A 22327-nucleotide genomic window follows, 5' to 3' on the forward strand; every position below is an offset into this window, starting at 1 on the left:
AAAAATAACCCGACCTTCCACGGCCCGCACCACGTGCGCGGTTGATCCTCTTTCACCTTCCTTTGGCACTGCACCGGCGCGTAATCTCCATGGGAACGCCGTCACGCAGGAGGAAGTGAACAGGACTATCTGACAGTGAGCTCGCTTTAGCATGGCAACAAAGGTAAGCAGCTGCTTATTTTTCCCACGTCACCTCCCCGTGTTGCTGGCAGGCGCTGTCGCCTTGTCGGTGATGTGTGCCCGGTGCAGGGGGTGTGCGGCCCGAAGCCCTCCGCCTGTCATGACGTTTGCCCGGAGGAGGGCTCGCTAACTGCCGGTTAGCCAGCTAATAGGATGTGCTAGAGTTTAACACTGACCACACGGTAATGACATTGAGACCTAGCTAGTTGGTGAATATTTGGCTAGCAGCATTTTTTATTATAAGCTGAATGAAGTGGTGTTTCCACAGTGATGTAAAACGCAGCAATGATGCTATCGCTTCCTCCACCCCTCTTTTTTCCTTTCCTTTTTCTAACTCCACCTTGTTCCTCCCAGGCCTCTTCTCCACCTTACTTAATAAAAAGTCGGTTGTAGTCACCGGTAACCTTGGATAGCATCATGCTACAAGTTGTGGCGTTTCTGTTATGAACGCCCCACCGGGTGCAGAAGTTCCCGCAGAGCGGAGGAAACTTCTAACATGTTTTTTGACACCATCATCATCACCTACAGCTGTGTGTAGCTCTTATCTGAGACGGGAGGTACGGACGTTTCTTCTAAAGGTTTCACAAACTTTTTCCAGAGGCTTTAACTAAATGTAGAAACCTATAGACAACATATATAATTCTTTCCCTTTAGACAGGGATGTCAAATATAAGGTCCAGAGGCCAGAATCAGCCCGGCAAAGACTCCAATCTGGCCCACTAGACAGCTTTGGCAAATCAGAAGAAAGGCACATATTTTGGACTTTTATTTGTATTTTATTAAGTTTTGCTGCTTCTCTTATTTATGAAAACTTTACCTCTGGATATTCATACTACACCACCGTACATAAGTAATAGATATAGAATTAAATGACAGAAAATTGCCTGTTTTTTACTGTAGATTTATTTATTTATTTTGCAATCGTCTACACTAAAAAACAGTCTGATATTATTTTTATATCACTTTTCATTTTTCTGTAATTTTACAAATTCAGTTGTTACAATTTAAGTCACGCTGACACATTTCTTTCATTTCTTACAGCAGTATTTCTTTATCCCCTAGAAAAACTAAGAAATACTGTTGAAATGAAGTATTTTTCTTATATTAAGACTTCACAGCTAAATGTGTAGTTAAACTTCTTTACACTGAGTGAAAGGGGAGTTTCACTGCTCCGGCCCACTTAAGATCAAAGTGGCCCACCATGTAAAATGAGTTTGACATCCTTGCCCTAAGAAATATTGTCTAAAACAATAAAAATAACATAAAAAGCTAATAAAGAAACCTTGACTGTACAATATGTGATCACAGGTATGTGATTAAAAGCATTCCAGTGTGTAAGAGGTGGTTGCAGACAGACAAAGCTTTGTTTACAAGCCAGTAGCCAAAAAGAAAAAAAACATTGTTCTACAATGTGACTCACCAGGACCGGCTCAGATGATGATATAGGTTTGGTATGGCTATTCACAAAACATTCTCTCATCATTTTGCAGGCAGTTCTGCCTAGGAGGGCCGACCCCACTGAGTTGAAAGCCATTTTTGAAAAGGTGGGATTTGACTTATATGTTTTGTTCTCTTTTTTGAGTTTGCCTAGTATCAAAGAAGGTTTTCTCCCATCTTTCGATTTAGGCTTCTTTTCTTTTCTTTTTTTTATGAATTTCTAAAGCTCAGCCTTGTGTCTTTATTTTTATCTTTTTATAAAAAATGTTCTGTTTTACAGTATGCCAGCGTCAAGAAGAATGAGGAATACTTCATGTCGGCGCAGGACTTTGTGAGCCGTTTCCTCCATGCTCACACGGACATTCTGCTGACCAATGAGGCCACAAATCTGCTGGCTGGAGTGGTGGACCAGAAGAAAGATGGGTCAGTGTACCATTTATCTTTTAGGCAATGAAAATTTCACATATGTAGGGTTTTGTAGACAATTCTAGAAGGGTACTTAAATGATATTGAAAGTGTAGCGGTGTGTCAAACGTGACCTGATCGATGTAAGGGAAATGAAAATATAAGTCCAGAAAATGAGTATCTCATAAGGCTTATCATCATCAGTGCAAAAATATTTCACAAATGTGGATATTTTTATCTTGCTGAAGGGCTCTAAACCAGAGATTACATGATGGGCCACATACACCCTACTTTGATCTTAGAAGTCACCAGAAGTTTAATTACACATTTGACTGAGATGTTTTAATATAAGAAAAAGATGTAATTTCAATTTCATTAATAGGAGAAGCAGCAAAGCCTATTAAAATACAAATAAAAGTCCAAAATGTATGCCCTTCTTATTTGCCAAATCTATCTAGTGGGCCAGACTGGAGTCTTTGCCAGGTTGATTCTGGCTTCTGGACCTTATGTTTGACACCCTTACTCTAGACCAGGGGTCCCCAATCCCAGTCCATGAGGGCCGGTGTCCCTGCAGGTTTTAGATCTCACCCTGGGTCAGCACACCTGAATCACATGATTAGTTCATTACCAGGCCTCTGGAGAACTTCAAGACATGTTGAGGAGGTAATTTATCCATTTAAATCAGCTGTGATGGATCAAGGACACATCTAAAACCTGCAGGGACACCGGCCCTCGTGGACTGGGATTGGGGACCCCTGGTCTAGACTCTTTTTGGGGTAGCTAGTTTTGATGATAGCAAAAATAGGAAGTCTGTTTTCTCTTGAATATATTAGAACTAAATATCACTTTCCTCGTGGTGCCCAAAGCATGGAAGAACTACTTTTATTCTGCTTAATCACAACATGTCATCAATATCACTCTGTAGAATAACAGTGGATTAATACCTCTGTGTTAAGTTTATGCCATAAGTACGTCATGACCACAAACTTTTCTAAAGCCCTACATGCACAACCTTAGAAATGTAGCTACACGTCATGCTAATGCAGGCCTCAGCGACTCTGATAGGCCTGTTTGGTACCATTGATTCCTCCTGTGCATTTCCAGCTCCTCTTACTGCCATGTTTCGAACTAGCTGGAAGAGAATGGATGAAACTGAAGTGAGAAACTCCTCGCGAAATAGTGTGTTGGCAACTGCGTTGACCACTTGCGTAGGCTGTGTTGTAGGTGTTGCGTAGATTCAACACAGAAGCCTAAATCAGACATCGGCTAGATGCACGCTTCTTTTGGTTGGTGGATCAAGACTGGAGAAAGAAAATAGTTCTTGCTCACAGCAAAGTTTTGCATTTTTTTGATCAACCTGGTTATTATTTCGGGAAAAGAGACATTGCTGCTGCATGTTTTTAATCATTTCATTTGATTTATTCGTTTATTGTGCCATTTAGGTCCATTGTATTTAATCCCACAACTAAACGGACTAGATAGATGAATTGCTCTTCAGGCTGCAGGAAAATATGTGCATTTGATTTCGGGCTGAACTTCCTATTTGAACCACAAATGTATTCAGCCTTATTAATATTAAGCCACCTGCTAGGAGGTAAGCTCATGATAGACTCTTATTAAAGCTATTAGTACATGGATTATGTATCCCTTTGATCTTGTGTGACTAGCCTCCTAGTGTTACTTTGCATTTTATAAACAAACCTATGACTTAATCCTTTGGTGTAAGAAATGCACAGGGGGACGTTCATACATGAATTATATAGCAATGAGACATCAAAACCACCAAGGCCCCTGTCAGGTGTTGGCTTTTTTGTAGATACACCCCTAATTTCACATTTACGCCTCCCCCCTCCCATCCCCATCACCCCTGTTTTTTACATTAATATGTATGTATTTAATGATACATAATGATGGGTAATAAAATGTTAGGGTAAGTCAAAAAAGATTTAAAAAAAAAAAGGCCCACATTGCCATGGTAACCACCTGGGCTTCTACAAAGAGCAAAGTGCACATGGCTGTGTAGTTTCATGTTATTACATCTGCTTTAAGGTGTGTGTGTGTGTGTGTGTGTGTGTGTGTCTGCACTTACAGAGGACAGTGAGATGTGAGTAGTGGGGGTTTTTGGAATTGGAAAAAGAGAGAGCAACGTGCATGCTCTCTCTCACACGCACGCACGCACGCACACACATACACAGAGAGAGAAAAAAAATCACACATGCACTGTAATTGCCCATGCTATTCAGGAGCACTCAGTTGCATTGTGCAGCTTTGGAGCAGGATAAATGGTGGCCGTGGCATCAGGGTAAATCTATTAGGAACCCATGGCCCAGGCTTTGTATCTAAACCTCATTTTGGTTTTGTGGAAGAGAATGGAAATGATATGGGGGCAAAACAGGAAAAAGAGTCATTTTTAAAAGAAAAAATTTTTTTTTTTCTTCCAAATATTGTTTAGACTTAGTTTAGATGCGATTCACTTTCTTTTCGTATAGTCGCTGTACAGGCCTGTGCATTGTGATGTGTTATTTTCTTCCTGAACTTTAACAGACAAACGAGTTGATGAGGCAAAAGAGACCGGATGATTATTCTGCAGACCTCACAAACACAGAAGAAACACAATAAGTAGAGATGCGACAGCCTCGGGGCCGTCGCCTGTAGCATGAAAACAGAATTGCGTCGTTTTTTTTGTTTTTTCTTTTTAAGCACTCAGCCGTGCAAAGCTCCAGAAAAGAACAAGGAGCAAGACAAAACAAGCCACTTTAGCGGCTGGATTTTCATCCAGCATGCCCGATCTCATGCAAATACGATCGCGAACAATACGTTTCGGTCGGTATATGAGGTGCAGCGTATTTGCAGCTAGTGCGCCTGCTGCTGTTTTTGCCAGGTAGGACTCCATTTCAGCAAGATGAGTGTGGGGATAATAGATTTAGCAGGGGGTCGGATGGGAGGTGGCACGCTCGCTTACTTTTGTGTTGTGCGAGAGAAATTTTACTTAGACGCCAATGTGTGTGTGAGTGTGTATCTGAGTGGCTCAATGTTTGTGGAATGGGGGGGGAGCAATGTAAACAGTGAAAATACATTTGTCTGTCTCCCCCTCTGTGACTGTGTAAATCAGGGGATATAGTGACAGTCCTAACAATCTGTTATGTGGAAATCACTTTTCTCCCTCTTATTCTCGCCGTCCCCGTGAGACAGAGAGACAGATAGATAGATAGATCAAGAGAGAGCGAAACAGAAACAGGGCTTTGGAGGGTGGAGATGCCTCAATTTCCAGGGACCTGACACACAGGCCTAGAAGACGGTTTAAAGATTTTCTTCTTTCAGTCAACTTATTTATGTCCTCTCTTTTTCTTGTTTGACTTTTCGCACATTCCTCCTATCTGATCATCACGCTCTCTTTGCACTCACATACTACAATGCACTCCAAGCTCCCTCTATTTCATTCGCCTCTTTCCGACTCCCTACCTTTCTATCCATTCCTTCTTCCCCCTGATATTTTGATAGAAGCATCTGTTCAAGTGTGAAAAAAAAACACTTCCACCCATAGACTCCTGGAGGCTTGGAAAAAAAAAGAAAAAACTTTGTTAAGGGAGCGTGCTGGGAAAATAGCAGTCTTCCAGAGGCTGCGAGCATTCTGGACTTGGACTGGTGGGTGTCCACTCCTAGAAGCCGAACACATACCGCTTACCTGCGTGTGTGTGTATGTGGGGTTTTTGGGGTGTGTCTGTGTGCAAGTGTTCTCTAGGTGGGTGGAAGGCTGTCAGTAACGGTGCCAAGATGCCAGGGACAGGGGATTATTGAAGCCCCTCTAGGCCCCTCTCCCCCACTACTATCAACGAAGGAGAGCTGTCTTTCTATCAGCCGGGCCACAGCAACACCATGCATTTATGTTACTTGTAAACAGTATTTCGAAGCCTGGGTTTTTTTTGTATATTTGTTGTGTATTTAAATGCCTGCTGAGAGAAGACAGAAGTAAAAGCTGGGTGATGAAGATGAGATAAACATATATATATGGAATATAGTTGTAATGTCAGACAGGCATATCGGAGACAGATTAAACTGCTTTGAATTGGCATCATGACAAAAGTGTCATTCAGCTGTCATCCATAGAAACACATGCGAGCCTTTGTCATGTAATACATCCCATAAATATTGCTGTTTAAAGGATTTAACAAATCCCATGGAGTAAAGTAAGCAAATGAGGAGTATCACATTAGCCCCGTCTTCCGCGGTTCATCCCAGCCTGCAAACACGGATGGGGTAGCCCTGGACACATGCCATAGCAGTTGATGGTTGGTAGATGCTGTTGGTTGATTTGATTATTGAGCGGTCTCGTCAGGGTTTGAGTCTGCATAGCAAAAAATGATGCAACCCTCCCCCCCCCTTTTTTTCCCCTCATGGTAATCATTTTGCAGCCGTCATGGCGCTTGCTAATCAACCATCATAAGCTTCATCCCTGGCTGCAGAGTTGTGTGTAAATGCTTATGAGCATGTGGAATGTTTTTCAGTGCGCTTTACGGAGATGCCCCCTGGATCTTGTCTGGACCCCTCCCCACCCCCTCCCACCCTCGTGGTCCAATCCCTTTCTTGATCAACGGCCCTCTCGGTTGCACTAATATCCTGATTATCCATGTCTGGGAAAACACAGACGGGATGACCAGCGTGCATGCAAATTGATGCGTGTGAAAAAAACTCCAAAAACACATAGCTGACATTTTCCCTTGTTTCCATCTCAAAACAGCAATTCTCTGTGAGTCTTTGAGGCTGTGCTTGCTTAAACTCCTTTTATTAACCTGCGAGTGTGCTGTGCACGTGTCGCACAGGATCGGCGAGGTGTTGGAGAGTTTGCGAGTATTCCAGCAGTGTGAGCTGCGAGGGTATTAGCCTTGTTTTTAACAGTAGATCCCCGGACTCTGCAGTGAGCTTTTGTGCCCCCTTCCACCTACTTACCATCAGCGGGGACCTGCTCTTAAGAACTACCTGCTTAGTTAATAAAACAATTAGCCTTGCCTTTGAAACAATGACAGCTGATTTCAGTTGCCACTGAGGAGAAACCGTACGCTCACTTTTATCCCCTCTCCACACTTCCCTTTGTTCTTGAGCGGCTCCCTTTCCAGCACACACACAATGCCTTTCTCGAAATGTATCGATGCTATCTTTCGAAATGTATTTCTGGGTTTTTATTGAAAGCAGGTATTAATCTGTGTCTTTTGTCGCTGCCGCTTTGCCTCGTTGGGTTTTTCACGAATGTTGGAAGGGAGAAAAAGTAGTTTTGAAGACTGCATTCAAAAGACTATAAAGCGTTTATCTAAGCGCTGCTTTATGAAAGATCTCTGCGATTCATGTTTAAGAATAAGTTCCTAAAGCACTACCTTCTGTCGATGCCTCCTCCTCCAGTCTTCTATACTGCAGTCTTTTTCTGGTTATAAACCTATACTTTGTGTATATTTAAATGCACACAAGCCTGAAACCTAAACTCTGAGGCCAAACAAACACCTCTAAATTTCATCAGTAACATAATTAATTACAACAACAAGGAAAATGCAATCACTGCCCCCCCTCCTTCCTTGCCACACTCCCCCTCGGAAATTGAAATGGGTTTAATAGATGGATGCTCGGGGACTGCTCATTAACGCTGACCCTTCCTATAATTATCAGATCCATTTGTGAAATTCATAATGGACTTAGGGCAACTGTGAACCAGGGCCTATATAAAGGCTAGACTGCGTGGACCAGTTCTCCACAGTGGGACTTTCCTGAGGGGGCTCTCAGTGGGCTCACACATAGGCAGTGTTTTTGTGTTTATTTTTTTGCTTGCTGATGGTACATGTGGACGTGTGTACCTCTATTGAGGCTTCTAGGAAAACAGTGACAAAGAGATGAAGTGCTGTAATAGGAAAACTAGACTTTCAGCTCGTGTCATAGTGTTGTGGCAAACAAAGTTCACCCTTCATTTTCTCGTTTTTCGCCATGGCTCCTGTTGGCTTTCACATAATGGCCTCATCTTATATTAAATTTATGTTGAATTGACTTACGTCCTTAACTGGCTCCCAAGCCCCTGCACACCTGTCTGCTTGTTTAAAATGGCACACTCTGCATGTGAAACGTCCTATTTTAAGCCTTTTTTGTGTGGTGTAAAGTTGGCCCTCTCAGTGTTAGCTGCCAGCGCAGACCGGGAACACACACTGAGCTTTTAAAAATGTTTTATTTTCTTGCTGTCACACTCGATGATTTTATTACATTACATATGGAATAACAGACTAAAAGGATAAAAGGCTGCTTGAATTACGTGTTGCGCAGATTGATAGGTTGTCCAAGTGTGCTGGTTTGCTACTGTGTGGCAGTAATTATGACGGTGTCTACAGTTTAATGCTGTGTTAAAATCACTTGTTTTTTTTAATTATTTTATTTAATATTTCATTTCATTAGTGTAATTTACGCTTAAGTCTTTATTATGTATTACATGGCTAATTGAATATCAAAGACTCAATGATCACATGCGTAGCCGATGAAGTATTTATACAGGGAACCTGAAACACAACGTACCACAGTAATGAATCAGCTCAAATGGCAGCATTTAACCGTCTGTTACAGACCTACTTATCCTCTTTCCCTCTGTCCTTCTCTCTCCTAGCTTGATCTCCTTTCAGGAGTTTGTAGCATTTGAATCGGTGCTGTGTGCCCCAGACTCACTTTTTATGGTTGCCTTCCTGCTGTTTGATAAAACGGGCATTGGGATTGCCACTTTTGGTAAGTAACTCTGATTTATAAGTTAACCTTTAGCTGTAGTTAAGTTTGCACAGATGCATCTACTGTGCAAATCTGATGTAAATGCCAGACAATCAATTTCCGTGCCACAGTTTTTTTATTAAACATATTTTATTTTTATTAAACATAATTCTGATCCTGATTCTGATGCATGTAGTCGATATTGTGATAAACTTTAAAAGTGTATACTGATTCAGTGCTCAAAGTAAAAAGCTCAGAAAGTTATGATCACTTCTGGTACAGACGTGTATTTTGTGCTCATTTTAAACTGTTCCTGTTATGGTATTGATATTCTTATCATACGTATCGCAGTTTCAATCATGAGAAAAGCATCGTTGTCTTTGTTGTATATTGTCAGGTAAGTCATTTGCTCGACACATGTGTTCTTAGTTCAAGTAAAACAAAATCTGGAGAGACAAAAAAAAAAAAACACTGGGAAAACCTTTTCTACTCTTTCTAATGTTGCAGTTTCCTCAGGTTGTGCGTTTGTATCATGCTGAGGATGATACCAGCTCACAAAACTAATCAGGACACCGTCTTAATAGAAGTGACGGTTTATTGAATCGTAGCAATAATGTTATTATGTAAAGTGAGACAAAGTTCAGGTCTGAACACTGAACCTCATTCGCTGACATTTACCAAAGACTTATTCAGGCAGCGTTCTCCTCTTAAATGTGCCCTGAAGAAGTTTTCGTGCAGTCCTCCTTTGTTTATGTGGAGGTGCGGGGAGTGGAGGGTTGGGTGGGGGGGAGTCTGACCTCAACTTGTCTGTTCTGTTAGAGCTGCATCCACAAACAAAAATACTGTACGTGGTCTGGTAGCTTATCTGCAGAAATGAGGTTAGGGTTGGCGTTGGAGAGGTTTGGCGGAAACTACGGGATGCAGATGAAGATGGAGGAGGGGGGTGGGTGGCTCTGTGTGTGTGTGTGCGTGTGTGTGTGTGCATGATTGGCACCATTACTGTGATGCCTGGAAGCTCGTAGGTGAAAAGGGAAGACATTTGTACTCGTTGCTCATTTCACATTTGCCTAATTGATTTAAACAAGTCTAATGCCAGCCTTCTGTAGGTGTGCGAGGTGTTGGCACATTAGGCTTGATTTGAAATGCAGTGCACACATCCCGCTCGCAAACAGGGGAAGAGTAAGTGAATTTCATTTTAATTGTTGCTGTCGACAGGGTGCAAGATCATTGCGGGTGATTATATATGCACATATGTAAATTTTCATATTTAAAAGGATCAATTAGAGTGACGTTGTCTTGGTGGCAATTAAAAGGTCTGCTGTTTTTCTGCGTCTCCCAAAGGTTAATGAATATCCCAAAACTTGCGAGTTATGAGACTTGCGTACGAGTGGAAAATTGTACGAAAAACATAACACACATCGTGCAACGCATAAACACTGGCTGCAGCGTCTGCCACTTGCATCGGGCGACCGTGTTCACCAAGAAAAGCAAATAACTGGTGGCTGAGATTATAGGCTTGTCAAAGTTGCTTTATTGTGACACATTGCAGATTTTTTTCTTCTTTTTTTTTTTACTCCTGCTCTCTTTTTCACTATTCATGCCACTCATTTGATTAAACAGCCTCACCAAGCCAGGCACAGAAATAAGAACTCCTTTCTTTTATTACCTATTAAAAGCATTCATAACTGCAGCTCGTGCCGCATTAAAGCCCTGTTTGTTTTCCCCGTGTAATAAATGTCTGTAGTCCGATTTCTGTTTTTTTTTCCAAATTTCATTTAGTTTTTCTGTCAGGCCATTTTTATTTTTTTTTATTATTATTCGATAATAACCCGAGCAGTTTTGTGTTAAGTACAAGGGCGGCGCATTGCTCAGAATTTGTAGCACGTAAAAAATATAAATGCATAATTTGCTGGAAAGTCGACTTCATAAAAACTGCAACGTAACATAGCGTATAAATGCAGTTGTAGCTCCGCCAGAAAGACAAAAAAACAGAAGAAGAAGAAGAAGAAGAAAGGTGGGGAGGGAAAAAAAGACTTAAAGAGGTCTGAGTGTTGACAGGTCTATAAAAGCTGATAATATAAACGTCACACTCGGGAGCGGCCTGTCCTTTAAAGAATTAAAGGCTGTATATTTATTGCCTCATTAAAGTGTAAAGAAACACACACATACACACACACACAAGCTGTCTTCCTTCAGAAGGTAATGCTGGGCTGAAGTAAATATTACCTTTCTTTTCTCTCCCTCTCTCTCACTCACTCACTCTCTATTTCCCTCCCTTTCTGTAAAAAAAAAGAAAAAAGGAAAAAAAAATAGTTTCTTTCCTCCTTTTTCCTTTCTCCACTCCTTCAGCGCAGCCTGTTTGGTAATAAGAAACAGGTCGCTCTATTGGTTTGTTTTTGTTTCTTTAGTAAGGCTGTAATTTAGGACTCATGTTCAGTGTCTCTCCACTCCACTGGCTGCAGAGGCTTAGAGGGTTCAGGCAGAGGAACATAAGTGAGAAGAAAAGCCTTTCCTTCTCAATACAGAGCCTACACAGCTCGAACAAGTTCTGCCATGTGTCATTCACCACTGATTTAGGGGAACTTAAGTCTCAATCAGAGCAGAATTGTATTCGCGAGATTGACGTTGACATTTTGTCAGCAACAATTGCACATTTTTTATTTTATTTCTTTATTTATTTTGGAGGGGGGGAAATCAAATAATTACTAATGTTAACCAGAAGTCAGGAAACACATGCTATTTGTTAAGGCTTGACTCACACGACTTTGCAGCATTCAGATTTGAGGTCTTAATTAGAGCAAACTAAAAACCTGAACAGGAAGAAACCGTGGATGGATTTTTATTTAATGGAGGCCTCATACAACGCACGGCCATTAGCCTTAAAAGTGCGATGCGATCTGTAATTGTTAAAGGTTCGAGGAAAAGCTGGTTTGCTTTTGCTTTGCCTTGCTGGTTGCTGCATTTTGTTTAAATAGTCTCTGTTTTACAAGAAGTCAATAGGGCAGCAGAGCAAGGTTCATTTACCAAGTTTCTTTAAAAGTCGAAGGCACTTGTGCTTAAGTGCTTCCATGTTATCAAAGTTATTCTAGAGCGAGTCTCGCCTCTTGGCAGCCATACTGAAACTTGTATGGGCAGTTATTTTGAAGAAGTAGAAGAACTACTTTATTGTCATCTGGAACATGCAACAGTTAGCGCACATTAGGTTGAAATTTCTCTGTATTTACTTGACTTTTCTTTCAGTGGACACCAGGACATAACTGCATGTTTACACTCAGCAGTCAGATGTGAAAACTTTGCACAAACATGCAGTTTTCGCAAATTAAACATCTACTACCATCTTTGCTATTTCAGACGTCTCCTGTAGCTCTCAGTTTGGGATTCTTGGAGTGCCGTGTCTGTTATAATGCCTCCAATATTCTGTTATGTATGAGTGAGAAACTTGAGTGAGAAATTTTTTAACTCCTACATTTATGTGATAGCTTTTGCAGCATTTAGGATTCCACCAGTAAAATATGAGCTGTTAGAAAATGACACATATTCACAGATGAACCCACACACTATCAGCTTCTCCCTTATTTCCCAAGAGGTCACCACAGTGGGTAGATCCACATATTTGTTTTGGCACAGATCTTTGGGCTCGGGGCCAGCACTAGAAATACACAAAGGGGTGAATTTGTTCACCACTACTCCGTGGAGTTGCTATAGTTACAGATGGACCTAATCAACAGAATATAGTTAGAAGTAACTTTGGCCTGAGCACTTGCAAAGGTTAATTAACAATATACTAATGATGACAAATAGCATTGTTATTGTAATATCAATGGTCTGCAGGATCAACTTATTGCATCTTGTTAATGGAGGAAATAAATAATATTACAAATAATGTTTTATCTCATTTATTGTCTCCTCTGTAGAGGATGTGAAGCAGGTTTTTGGCCAGACGACCATCCACCAGCACATCCCCTTCAACTGGGACTGTGAGTTTATACGACTGCACTTTGGCACCAAGAGGAACAAGCAGCTCAGCTACGGAGAGTTCACCCAGTTCCTCCTGGTAGGTTTCATGCCGAGCTCCTGCTCTCTTTGTCTGCTTGGCTGATATGAAATCACATTCTTTATATTGTGTTTTCCCTTTTTTGTCTAACTGTGTTGTTTCCATCAAAGAGTAGGCAATAAATCTGCACCAACTGATTTATGCACATGTACACTTTGTCTTATACTCCTGTCATCATGTAACTGTATTTTTTTGTCAGTGCTTGGACACACTAACACACAGTCACATGTTTTAAGGGTTTTTTTGTTTTTTTTTTACTGGTTCTATCCCTCTCCGGCACAGTCCTCCACATTGTCCAGATTAGTCGTTAATGAAACACTGAGGTTATGCTTTTGGGACATTTTCTGCATTTGTTTTCCATTAGCTGACATGCACGTAGCATTACTCCATTCCGCCTATTCTGAAGCAGGTAGAGACACATTTCGGCCTCCATAAATAGTGTAGTACAGTTGGAATATTTCTAGTGTATTTGTGGCGTGTGAGCCATTTTCCAATATGATGTCTAGACTTAAATCGGGCCTAAGCAGGGGAGAGGTGGTGGAGCTGGTGGGAGAGAGGGAGGGCCTGAGCCGTGCCAAGTTTGCATCCACACTCACCATGTATCTGAATGAGCTTTTTATATTACACTTAACTTGGACCAGATGGCTTAAACACAGCGGGCAGCAGCAGATGGATATTGGGACATTGTTGTAAGCGCATAGCAGTGTCTCTGCATAACTACAGTTCCACGTACGGAATCTGTCCTTATCTCACACTGTCTCTACTGTACTGTATGTGTAAGCATCAGCACGCATGCCTCGTGTTTACTTCAGTGTTTGCGTATTTGCGTATGCTTGTTTTTGCCTGTGTGCGCGCGGGAGTGCAGCTGTGTGGCGTTGCGGCCAGTAGATGCTGTACTTTGCATTGACAGCATGCCCAGTTCTCTCCCAGTCACTCAGTCAGTGGTTTCCAGCTCCTCACAGCAGCAGGCTCGCAGCCAGCCGCACTCATTGCTCAACTATGAAATGCACGTTTCCTGCTCATGCTGTCTGCGTTTGATCATTTTTCATAGCTTTTGATAAATGCCTTAATAAACGACAGAAGAAAGTGAAGTTTGTGTTACAGCTTTTCTGCTGGTCTGCTGATACTTGTAAAAATCCACAGTACATATTTGTCATGTTGGTTTTTAATCATGTTTTTCTTTTTTATTATAACTGTGACTTGTAGTATTAAGCCTCCAGCAATATTTGCACACTGCGTTATTTGTATGTTGTCAGCTACAGTTATAAATAACAGGATTTCTTGACCCAAAATTAAAATCTGTGCAATTGCATCATACTTTCAGTTTGCTGTTATGCTGTTATGTTACAACACACTTATTAATAGAGAGACAGTTAAATTTAATCCCAAAGTACACTGTGCAACTATAAAAGTTCTCAAAGTTGGGAACACCAACCCACACATCGTATTGTGTATTTCTCTAATTCCCTAACATCCATTCCCACCCACCCTTGTCCCCCCCCCCCCCCCCAAAAAAAAAGTTCTCATCCTTTATTCCCTCCACCTCTTCCTGCCATACATGCATGTGTTTATTGTGTTTTTCTGCCATTGTAACCACGCCACTGCCAGATGCTCACAAGATGGGATTATCGGGGAAAACGTTTGCGCCGCATATTTCTCACAAGGGCTCTCTCTGGCCAATTACTGTCTTGATGGAAGCCAGAGATTCTCACCAATTACATGCATTTTTCCCGTCTCACACATGGACGCCGGCCAAGGCTCGGCTCGCACTGTCAGCGTGCTGTTGTCCCTGGCAGCGGTATTGCCGATGTCCAGAGAAGTGGCACATAGTAGCTCATATTATAAATTCTGGCAAGTAAAGGGCTTGAATTACGTGAAGGGGACACCACATGTCCCACTTCTTTCCTAAGCACTCAAAAAGTGAATTGTTGGCATTACTCAGATTTTTAAAAGCCCCAATTATATGTTTGACTCGACCAAGAATCAGTGGGCAGCCCTTAACATCACTGGCACACGTTTAAATGGACCGTTGTGCTTCTTCCTTCGAAAACTTTGATAACTTTACAGTTTTTGGTGCCGTTTAGAAGCTTGCTTGGGGAATGAGAGAGGAGCAATCCCACTCTGCTCATTTCTATTGTTTAACTTTTGAAAAAGGAATCCCAGCCATTAAAAACAAACAGAGGTGGGTTGTCATATGTTTTTATTCTTGTCCAAGGGCAATTAAAGCTACTAAGAATGCCTTGACAGTCTCTCCCTGGGTGTCTTAAGCCCCTAGCTTTATGTCTCCTGCCTCCCTTGCTCCCCTCCCAAATAAAAACCACGTCCCAGAAACACTCGCACAGTTACAAGTTAAGATTTTAGGAGGCCGAGACTATAAACTTCTCCATTGCCTGCACCGCAGTTGTTTGTTGCTCTGTGTGGTTGGCGTGTGGCTTTTCAGACTCGGGACTGAAGAGAAATGGGATCTAATTTTTGTCTTCTTCTTCTTTCATGTACAGATGGACACAAATGCACAGATCAGTGTTTCCTGCGATGTTAAGAGACACACAGTCATGCTTGCAAAACGAAACGCTTCCCCCGTTTGTTTTTTTGTTTTGTTTTTGTTTTGATTGTAGATATTCAGCTCCCCTCCCCCTCCCCAAATCTTTTTCTCTTCCCAGTTTATGTCTTACCAAAGTGTTTTGACCTACTCACAACCGACCAAAGAAGTGAGTCACGACACTCAGGATGCTGACACTAAAATATCTCACCTTATTTACTTTGGAAGTGTTTACATGTGTCAATCTCTCTTCATTTCCTTGCTTTCCACTCACTTATGCACTCTCCAGAGCCCCTGCTGTGCTCATAGGTGATACTGACACATGCCTGCTACATTTACTGCTTTTTTTCTTCTTCTTCTTCCTCTTCTTCTTCTTTTTTTTTTTTTTTTTTTTTTTTTTGCAAATGTAGCTCTTTTGTTGCAATGTCTATTCTTACTCCCCTCCGGTCTCCACTCAGCTTTGTGTAAATGTCACTCTTCCCCAGTCGTTTCTCTCGGGCGCCTCGATTTTAGAGTTCGATCGGTTATGCTGTCAGCGAAATATCACTCAAAAATTCAACACAACAATAAGTCATAGTCTCATAGGTTTTTGTGTTGTGGTTATACCTTTTTTAAAGAGTTCTCTTAACAACAATAACATCTGAATCAATCAGCTGAATAACGTGCATGTTCAAGATTTAATCAGCCTCCATATGTTTTGTCCAACATGACTTTAAAAAAAAATGATATTCATTTATTTAAATCTTAATTTTTACTTTCTTGCTGTACAAATATTGTTAGCCAGTCCTAATACTTTAAGAAATGTAATTCAAAAATCTTTCTTAATTTTATAATATTCAAGTAAATATCAAGAAAATTAATTTGACACTTCAGTTTGATTGTTTCTTTACATATATGTAGCTCTGCAGCTGAAATGTGTATTTTTATTATTGGTTACTCAGCTGTCTTATTTTTTTCTTAGCAGTTATTATGCATAATATGAACAAAAGGCATGTGTTAGGATCTTGACACTGTGAACATGTTCAGCTTTATTAGAAAACTGACCAGTTTTGGTGGGATGAGACGGTAATTAACCCATACACAGTAAAGTGTTCAGCTTTGTTATTTAACAGTAAATCTATGATTTTTTTCTGTATCATTTTTAATATATTTGATAAGCAAAAATACCTTTTGTCTATGAGTAAATAAAACTCCAATTAAAACAAGCTGAAAACTCATTTTAAGACGCTGTTGATTTTTCTTTTGGCTCTGACTAAAACCCCTTTTTGAGCACCAAAATAACCCCATGCATTCCCTACATATGCACTTTCCTGAGGTCTTGTAATGTGTCAGAAACCTCATGCACAAAAATACATCAGGCTCATTGTCTTTTTCTTTTTTTGGCCTTCATACACCGCAGGTGAGTCAGACGCTCACCAGCTAGCTTTATCTTGCTGTTCTTTTTGTTTTTTTATTGGCCTGAAATCCCTGTCTTTTGCTGATAGATAGAGGAAGCATTGATGTCAGCGGTTTGTTTACAGCCTCTCTCTGTAGACTTGTGGTTGCAGGTACTGATAATGGCTGCTAATTTTCAAAGGCCTTGTGGGATCTGTCCCCACCACAGCCTGCTGTTGTCCCTCTGGACCTATTGTGTGTTTGTGTGTGTGTGCATGAAGAGAGACAAAGTGAGCAGTTGGGCGATTAGCTGTCTTGCCCCAGTGTGTGTGTGTTTGTATGTTTCTCCCTCAAGTGGATTTAATGTGGGTTTAGGGAGAGTGTGAAAAGCCCAAGCGACGCCTCACAGTAGGCAAGCCCCTGTGCTGGGGGAGAGGAGACGAGGCTAAAGCCTGGCTAAACACTGGCACTGAGAGTAGTGATGGAGGGGGTGGGGGGCAGATGGCACTGTGGGGGCCCATGAAAGCAAATGGTGTGTCATTATGCATAAGTGTTTATGTGGATTTTTAATTTATAAAGGCAACTCAAAGAGGTGTCTGACCCACATATGTGCACAATAATATCAATTTAGTGTACGCACTTGCCTCCCCTCCTTCCTCCTCACCTCTCCATTCTGCAGGAGATGCAGTTGGAACACGCGCGACAGGCTTTCATCCAGCGTGACCAAGCCCACAGCGGCTCCATCTCAGCGCTGGACTTCAGGGACATCATGGTTACCATTCGGCCGCACATGCTCACACCCTTCGTAGAGGAATGCCTCGTGGCGGTGGGTTTTTCTTTTTTTCCTTTTTTTTGGCTCTGTGGTTTTCTCATCTATTTGTTTTACTGTCGTCCACAAGAGCCACAAAGTCAGGTTGGTTAAAAATAGCAAGTCACTGGTGTCTCTTGGAAACTATCCTCAGTCATGATATGTTAAAACAATAAAAGGTTGGATGCATCAGGTGTTCCTTAGCACCACCAATTGGAAAAATTAGGCTTTTTTTATCCACCACAATGCATTTTTTTCTCATTCGTAGATTATTCATGTATGCATATCTTTAAATAAGTCATTCTAAATGTCGTGATAAATTCCAAATGTGCAATGATGCACACTTTGGATGCATAAGCATGCACGGTATTGTCAGCTCATATGCACTATATGATGATTTGGTTGCTGAAGTCAGCAAGCAAGCCAAAGCAGCCTGTCATTACTGTATTCTCCATAAAAGAGGTAAAGTCAACATTCTTTTCCTCTATCTCACCACTTATTTCTTGTGCTTTTTTTCCTTCTCTCTTTTCTCACAGCCCCACAAACCAAACACTGTGGCTTTCTCTTTTCCTCTTCTGGCCATCTCTCATTCTTCTTCCCCTTTACCTTTTTTTCCCCTGCTACCTCTCATCTGTCCCTTGCTCTCTTTCTCTCTTCCTCCCTCCTTTCCTTTTTTCTTTCCTCTCTCTCAGCCGCCCCTCTATCTCTCCCTTCCCCCCTCCCTCCCTTCCCCGTGTCTCTCTCTCTCCCTCCCAACATGTCATTAAGTCTAACCTCTCTGGCAGTGTCAAAGCCAAGCAGGAGAGCTGAATGGGGAAGAAAGAGATAGATGGAGACTGGAGCTTTACAGTCCATCATCTCTGCCTGTGCGCGCGCGCGTGTGTGTTTGTGCGCCTGTGCGGGCTCTCTGTTTGTTTTGAACTCTGAGATGTTTGTCTTTTTTTTGCCTCTTGTCTTTTCTTTCTGCGTGTTAGTGTTTTCGTTGCGCGCGTGTGCGTCTTGTGTCTGCGTCCATGTCTTGCCCCATTTCATAAACACCTTGTAGACTCTGTCATTTTCTCTGCTGTGTTTACCTCACCGACCAGACATCTTGGTGTGCTGTTAGTAAACTCTCATGCACGCGCGCTCCCACACGTACACACACACACACACATACGCACACATGTATCACAAAACCTCATAAACACTGCAGACACATTAAAGGCGGTATCATGGCAGAGCATAGGCAGTGAGACGGCAACCTTTAATTCACTCACCAAACATGGTAATTGATTAGCGCCTCACTCTTTTTCACCAAAATACCATTCTCCTCTCTCCACTGTGGGAAGATCCATGTCTGTACACTCACAGATATGAACAGATGCAAAAGTGTCTCCCTTGCTAGAGCAGTTTCACCTAAGCCAGAGCTTCCCTCCCTTGTTGCAACCATGTTGAGCAGCAGGCGACCTCTCTGAATGCATCTGTAAAGCAAACAGTGCCATCTAGTGAACGGAAGCTCAACATTTTCTCCTCACTTAACCCTTCAGGCCAGCACAGTCGCAGTGATCTTCTAACTCAACAGTACCCCACAGTAGTCATACTTGAACTCATATATTTTTTTAAACATACAGCATTTAGAGCTGCTCCTCTAAGCCTCTGAGAGCCTCATTTAATAAAGATGGGATCGTGGTTCGCGTAAAAGAGGTTGTGGACAGCCTGGAATGTCCTCTAGAGCCCGGCATCTATTTTTAATCTGTTACCTTTTTTTTCTATTTTCTTTTCTTTTACCACTTCCTCCATCTCATAAAGAAAGTTAATTAAACTCCCTTAGAGTGCGCATCATGTGATGGAAAAAGTAGCGGGTGAAACAAGTTTGCTTCTCCCTGTGGAGAAATGCTAGAGGGGAACGCAGCTAATTAGCCACCATGTTTTACGCTGTGTGTATTTTCATAACAGTAACATCCAGATGCACGGCTGTGTTGAAGTTTATTTTTCTTATTTGGTTGCTTGTTAAAGTACCCCTCTTCTTTCTTGCCCAGGTTGCAGGGGGTAGCACGTCTCATCAGGTCAGCTTCTCCTACTTCAACGGCTTCAACTCGCTGCTCAACAATATGGAGCTGATTAGAAAGATCTACAGCACTCTGGCTGGCCACCGCCGAGATGTGGAAGTCACCAAAGGTACCCGGGGAGAACTTCCCACTCCCCTCCCTGTATATATAACACATACCTATTATAACTGAGATGGCAAAAAAAGCAGATTCACATTTATGTAATACAGACCACAGTCACAAAACAAATGTAAGTATGCACCACATGCACAGTAATGTGCTTTCCAGATAGGTATGTCTTATGTGCGTTGTACAGGGCTTGGAGACTTGTTTTTGTTTGGGTTACTTCCTTCCCAGTGGCATTTAAATGGGCATGCTGGATTCAACCCAGCACACGTACTGCATGCCCACAGTCCCCGACGGTGCCTGTCTTGTCTATTACATATCCTGGCAGTGATCTGAGGAACACAGGAAAAACTTAATTTCATTTGAAAAACAAAGAATAAAAGTGGGTAAAATTCTGCTCCTTGCTTTTGAGTCTGTGTTGTTTAACCCTGTAGATCCAGTGACATTTATATGCTTAATACTAACTCCACAGTCTACATTACTGTAAAGCAAATATGCAAAGCTACAGGATAATGAAAAAAGACACTTTTCTTTATTGAAAAAAAAACATACTGTTGTATTTCTCATAACTTATTTTATATGTATCATTCTGTCTCCATTAGTTAGTTCCTTTAAATCTCTCTCCCTTGTTTGCCCCACTTGCTGTCTCTCATTCCTTTCTTCAGTACTTGGCAGGGCTAATGGCTTTCAGTGTCTTTCTCCCTTTCGCCATCTTTTTCTTTTTGACTCCTTCTTGAGCTCTAGTTGTCTTTAAGAAACCATTCTGACCTCTCTCCACATGGCTCCAGGCCACTAACGGAGCCTTATGATGCTATCTGAAGCCTTATCAGGGGTGTGGACTGTACCCGACCCAGACCAAAAGCCCGTACACTCTACAAACTGTTCCCACCAAGGGTACACGAAGGCCTGGGCTTGGCTCGACCCAGGGTAGCCCGCAGCCAGCCAGGCCTTCACGGCCACCGCCTATCTACTCTCCACTCCCGAAGTCATTAAGGCCTCCTTGGGGACTGCGAATGCTCAGCTCCACACAAATAGCGCACACACATCTGCATGTATCAAGATTGTGTACATGTCGCAACACACGCTTCTCTAGCATTTCTCACATAACGCTCAAGCATTAAAATGCATTAACACAGCCAAGCATGCACACATGTGTAATAATCCTGATTGATTCCTGATGTGCAACAAGGCCACTGTTTTGCAGAGACACCATTACAGTGCTCACAAAGCTGTACGCGTATATTTGGGCGTATGCAAACAGGGGACCTATATAGGAGATGCACTTTTTTGGGCTAGCAGTGCACTGCCACAGAACAAGTCATGACTGTGTACCTTTAGGCCCTTTCAGACATACGCTCCTTTTCATTAATGTGATGGCATCATGTTGGCTTTTTTTAAAGCCTAGCCTCTTTTTGCGTGAAAGTCCAAACTTACAATCCTGCTGGTCCGGCCCGGTAACAGTTGTGTGTGATTTTTAACTTTGCACAAGAATGAGTGCATGCAGGCACATTAACACATTGGCATTTACAAGATTGAGACTGCCATCGTGTCTCTTCTATTTTTTTGGTCAATGCCCTGTGTATTTATAATGCAGGGCTAAAAAGGTTTTTTTCATTAGACACCTGCTTTCTGTCTGTCTCACAGTCACATGCTACCCAAACTAATGTCATAGAAGGCTCGAAGCTGCCCGTTCGGGTAAAAATGGCTGAACAGACATTTTCTGCACACAGCAAAATGTCTGAAGTGTTCTCGCTTTGGCACAAACATCTGTCCATGAACATTACAGAGTGCCTTTAGTTTCTGTAGGAGCACACTGACCTCTTTAAAGTCAGCAAGCATAGTTTTACATCCCGAGTTTTTCTCTTGTCCACTTTGCTCTACAGTTTATTTATTAGATGTTGAAATCTTTATCTTTGCTACAATGACAGTCTTTGACAGATCGGATTAACAAGACTTCTAATTTTTTTGACTTTGGTTAGTTTGTTGTGAGTTCATTGTATTCATGTGGCATGAAACAGCAACGTGAGCCACTCATAAGCCGTTCTTATGTCACAGAGTTACATTTAAGCACAAGGCGCAGCATTAGTAACTTCATTAATTACTTATAATTAATTATACCTGACATGTAAGTCAGGATCTAGCAGCAAATCACTCTGCATACTTGATCTCATACAGATGAAGGATCACAGAGAGTAACAGTTTATGGGCTAGTCTTTAATTATTGTCTCATCAGTTTACTAAAGTATGTTTGGATGATGCGACTTCTGTAATTATCAGTGTAATTTTCTTAACACTGATATTCTAATATCGGCTGGGTGTCTTACACATAACATTATGTAAGTACTTTGGCTTATTGTCATGGGAGTGTTTGAATGAAGCCGTAATAGTAAAAGTGACCTTCTGTCTAAACAGCAGAATAAATCAGTTTAACAGGCCAGTGAAGCCAGCAATGTTACATGTCCTAAGCTGAGGAGAGATGTCTGGCTCTTACTAACAACAGATCTAAAAGGTAAATTGTTGCGATCAGATTTTTGACCTTTTTTGTCTGCCACCAATCAGTCCAGACTGAGATGACTCAAAAAATCTTTTGCGCAGACATCCCATGTCCTCATGGTTTGAGACCTGTTTACTATTAAGCTGATTGGCATGAA

The 22327-nt window shown here is 41.7% G+C and overlaps 1 protein-coding gene across 6 annotated transcripts in view; it reads left to right on the top strand.

Annotated features, from left to right (window-relative positions):
- Positions 1-55: 55 nt before the first annotated feature.
- Positions 56-22327, top strand: part of slc25a13 (solute carrier family 25 member 13) — a 64650-nt gene continuing 42378 nt past the window's right edge. For 2 of the 6 annotated variants that reach the window (XM_084919722.1, XM_084919719.1), the window contains exons 1-7: positions 56-163; positions 1671-1724; positions 1898-2040; positions 8654-8769; positions 12663-12802; positions 17395-17541; positions 19542-19680. In XM_084919722.1, coding sequence (XP_084775848.1) covers positions 152-163; positions 1671-1724; positions 1898-2040; positions 8654-8769; positions 12663-12802; positions 17395-17541; positions 19542-19680 — 751 coding nt within the window. In that variant the 5' untranslated portion in view covers positions 56-151. Of the gene's footprint in view, positions 164-193; positions 738-1670; positions 1725-1897; positions 2041-8653; positions 8770-12662; positions 12803-17394; positions 17542-19541; positions 19681-22327 lie in introns of those variants that run through there. The other 4 variants (XM_084919721.1, XM_084919718.1, XM_084919717.1 and 1 more) reach the window with 4 other exon arrangements.

The sequence above is a fragment of the Perissodus microlepis genome, chromosome 22 (genome assembly GCF_051167445.1).
Source record: "Perissodus microlepis isolate ML-2025 ecotype Zambia chromosome 22, ASM5116744v1, whole genome shotgun sequence".
NCBI classification, from domain to species: domain Eukaryota; kingdom Metazoa; phylum Chordata; class Actinopteri; order Cichliformes; family Cichlidae; genus Perissodus; species Perissodus microlepis.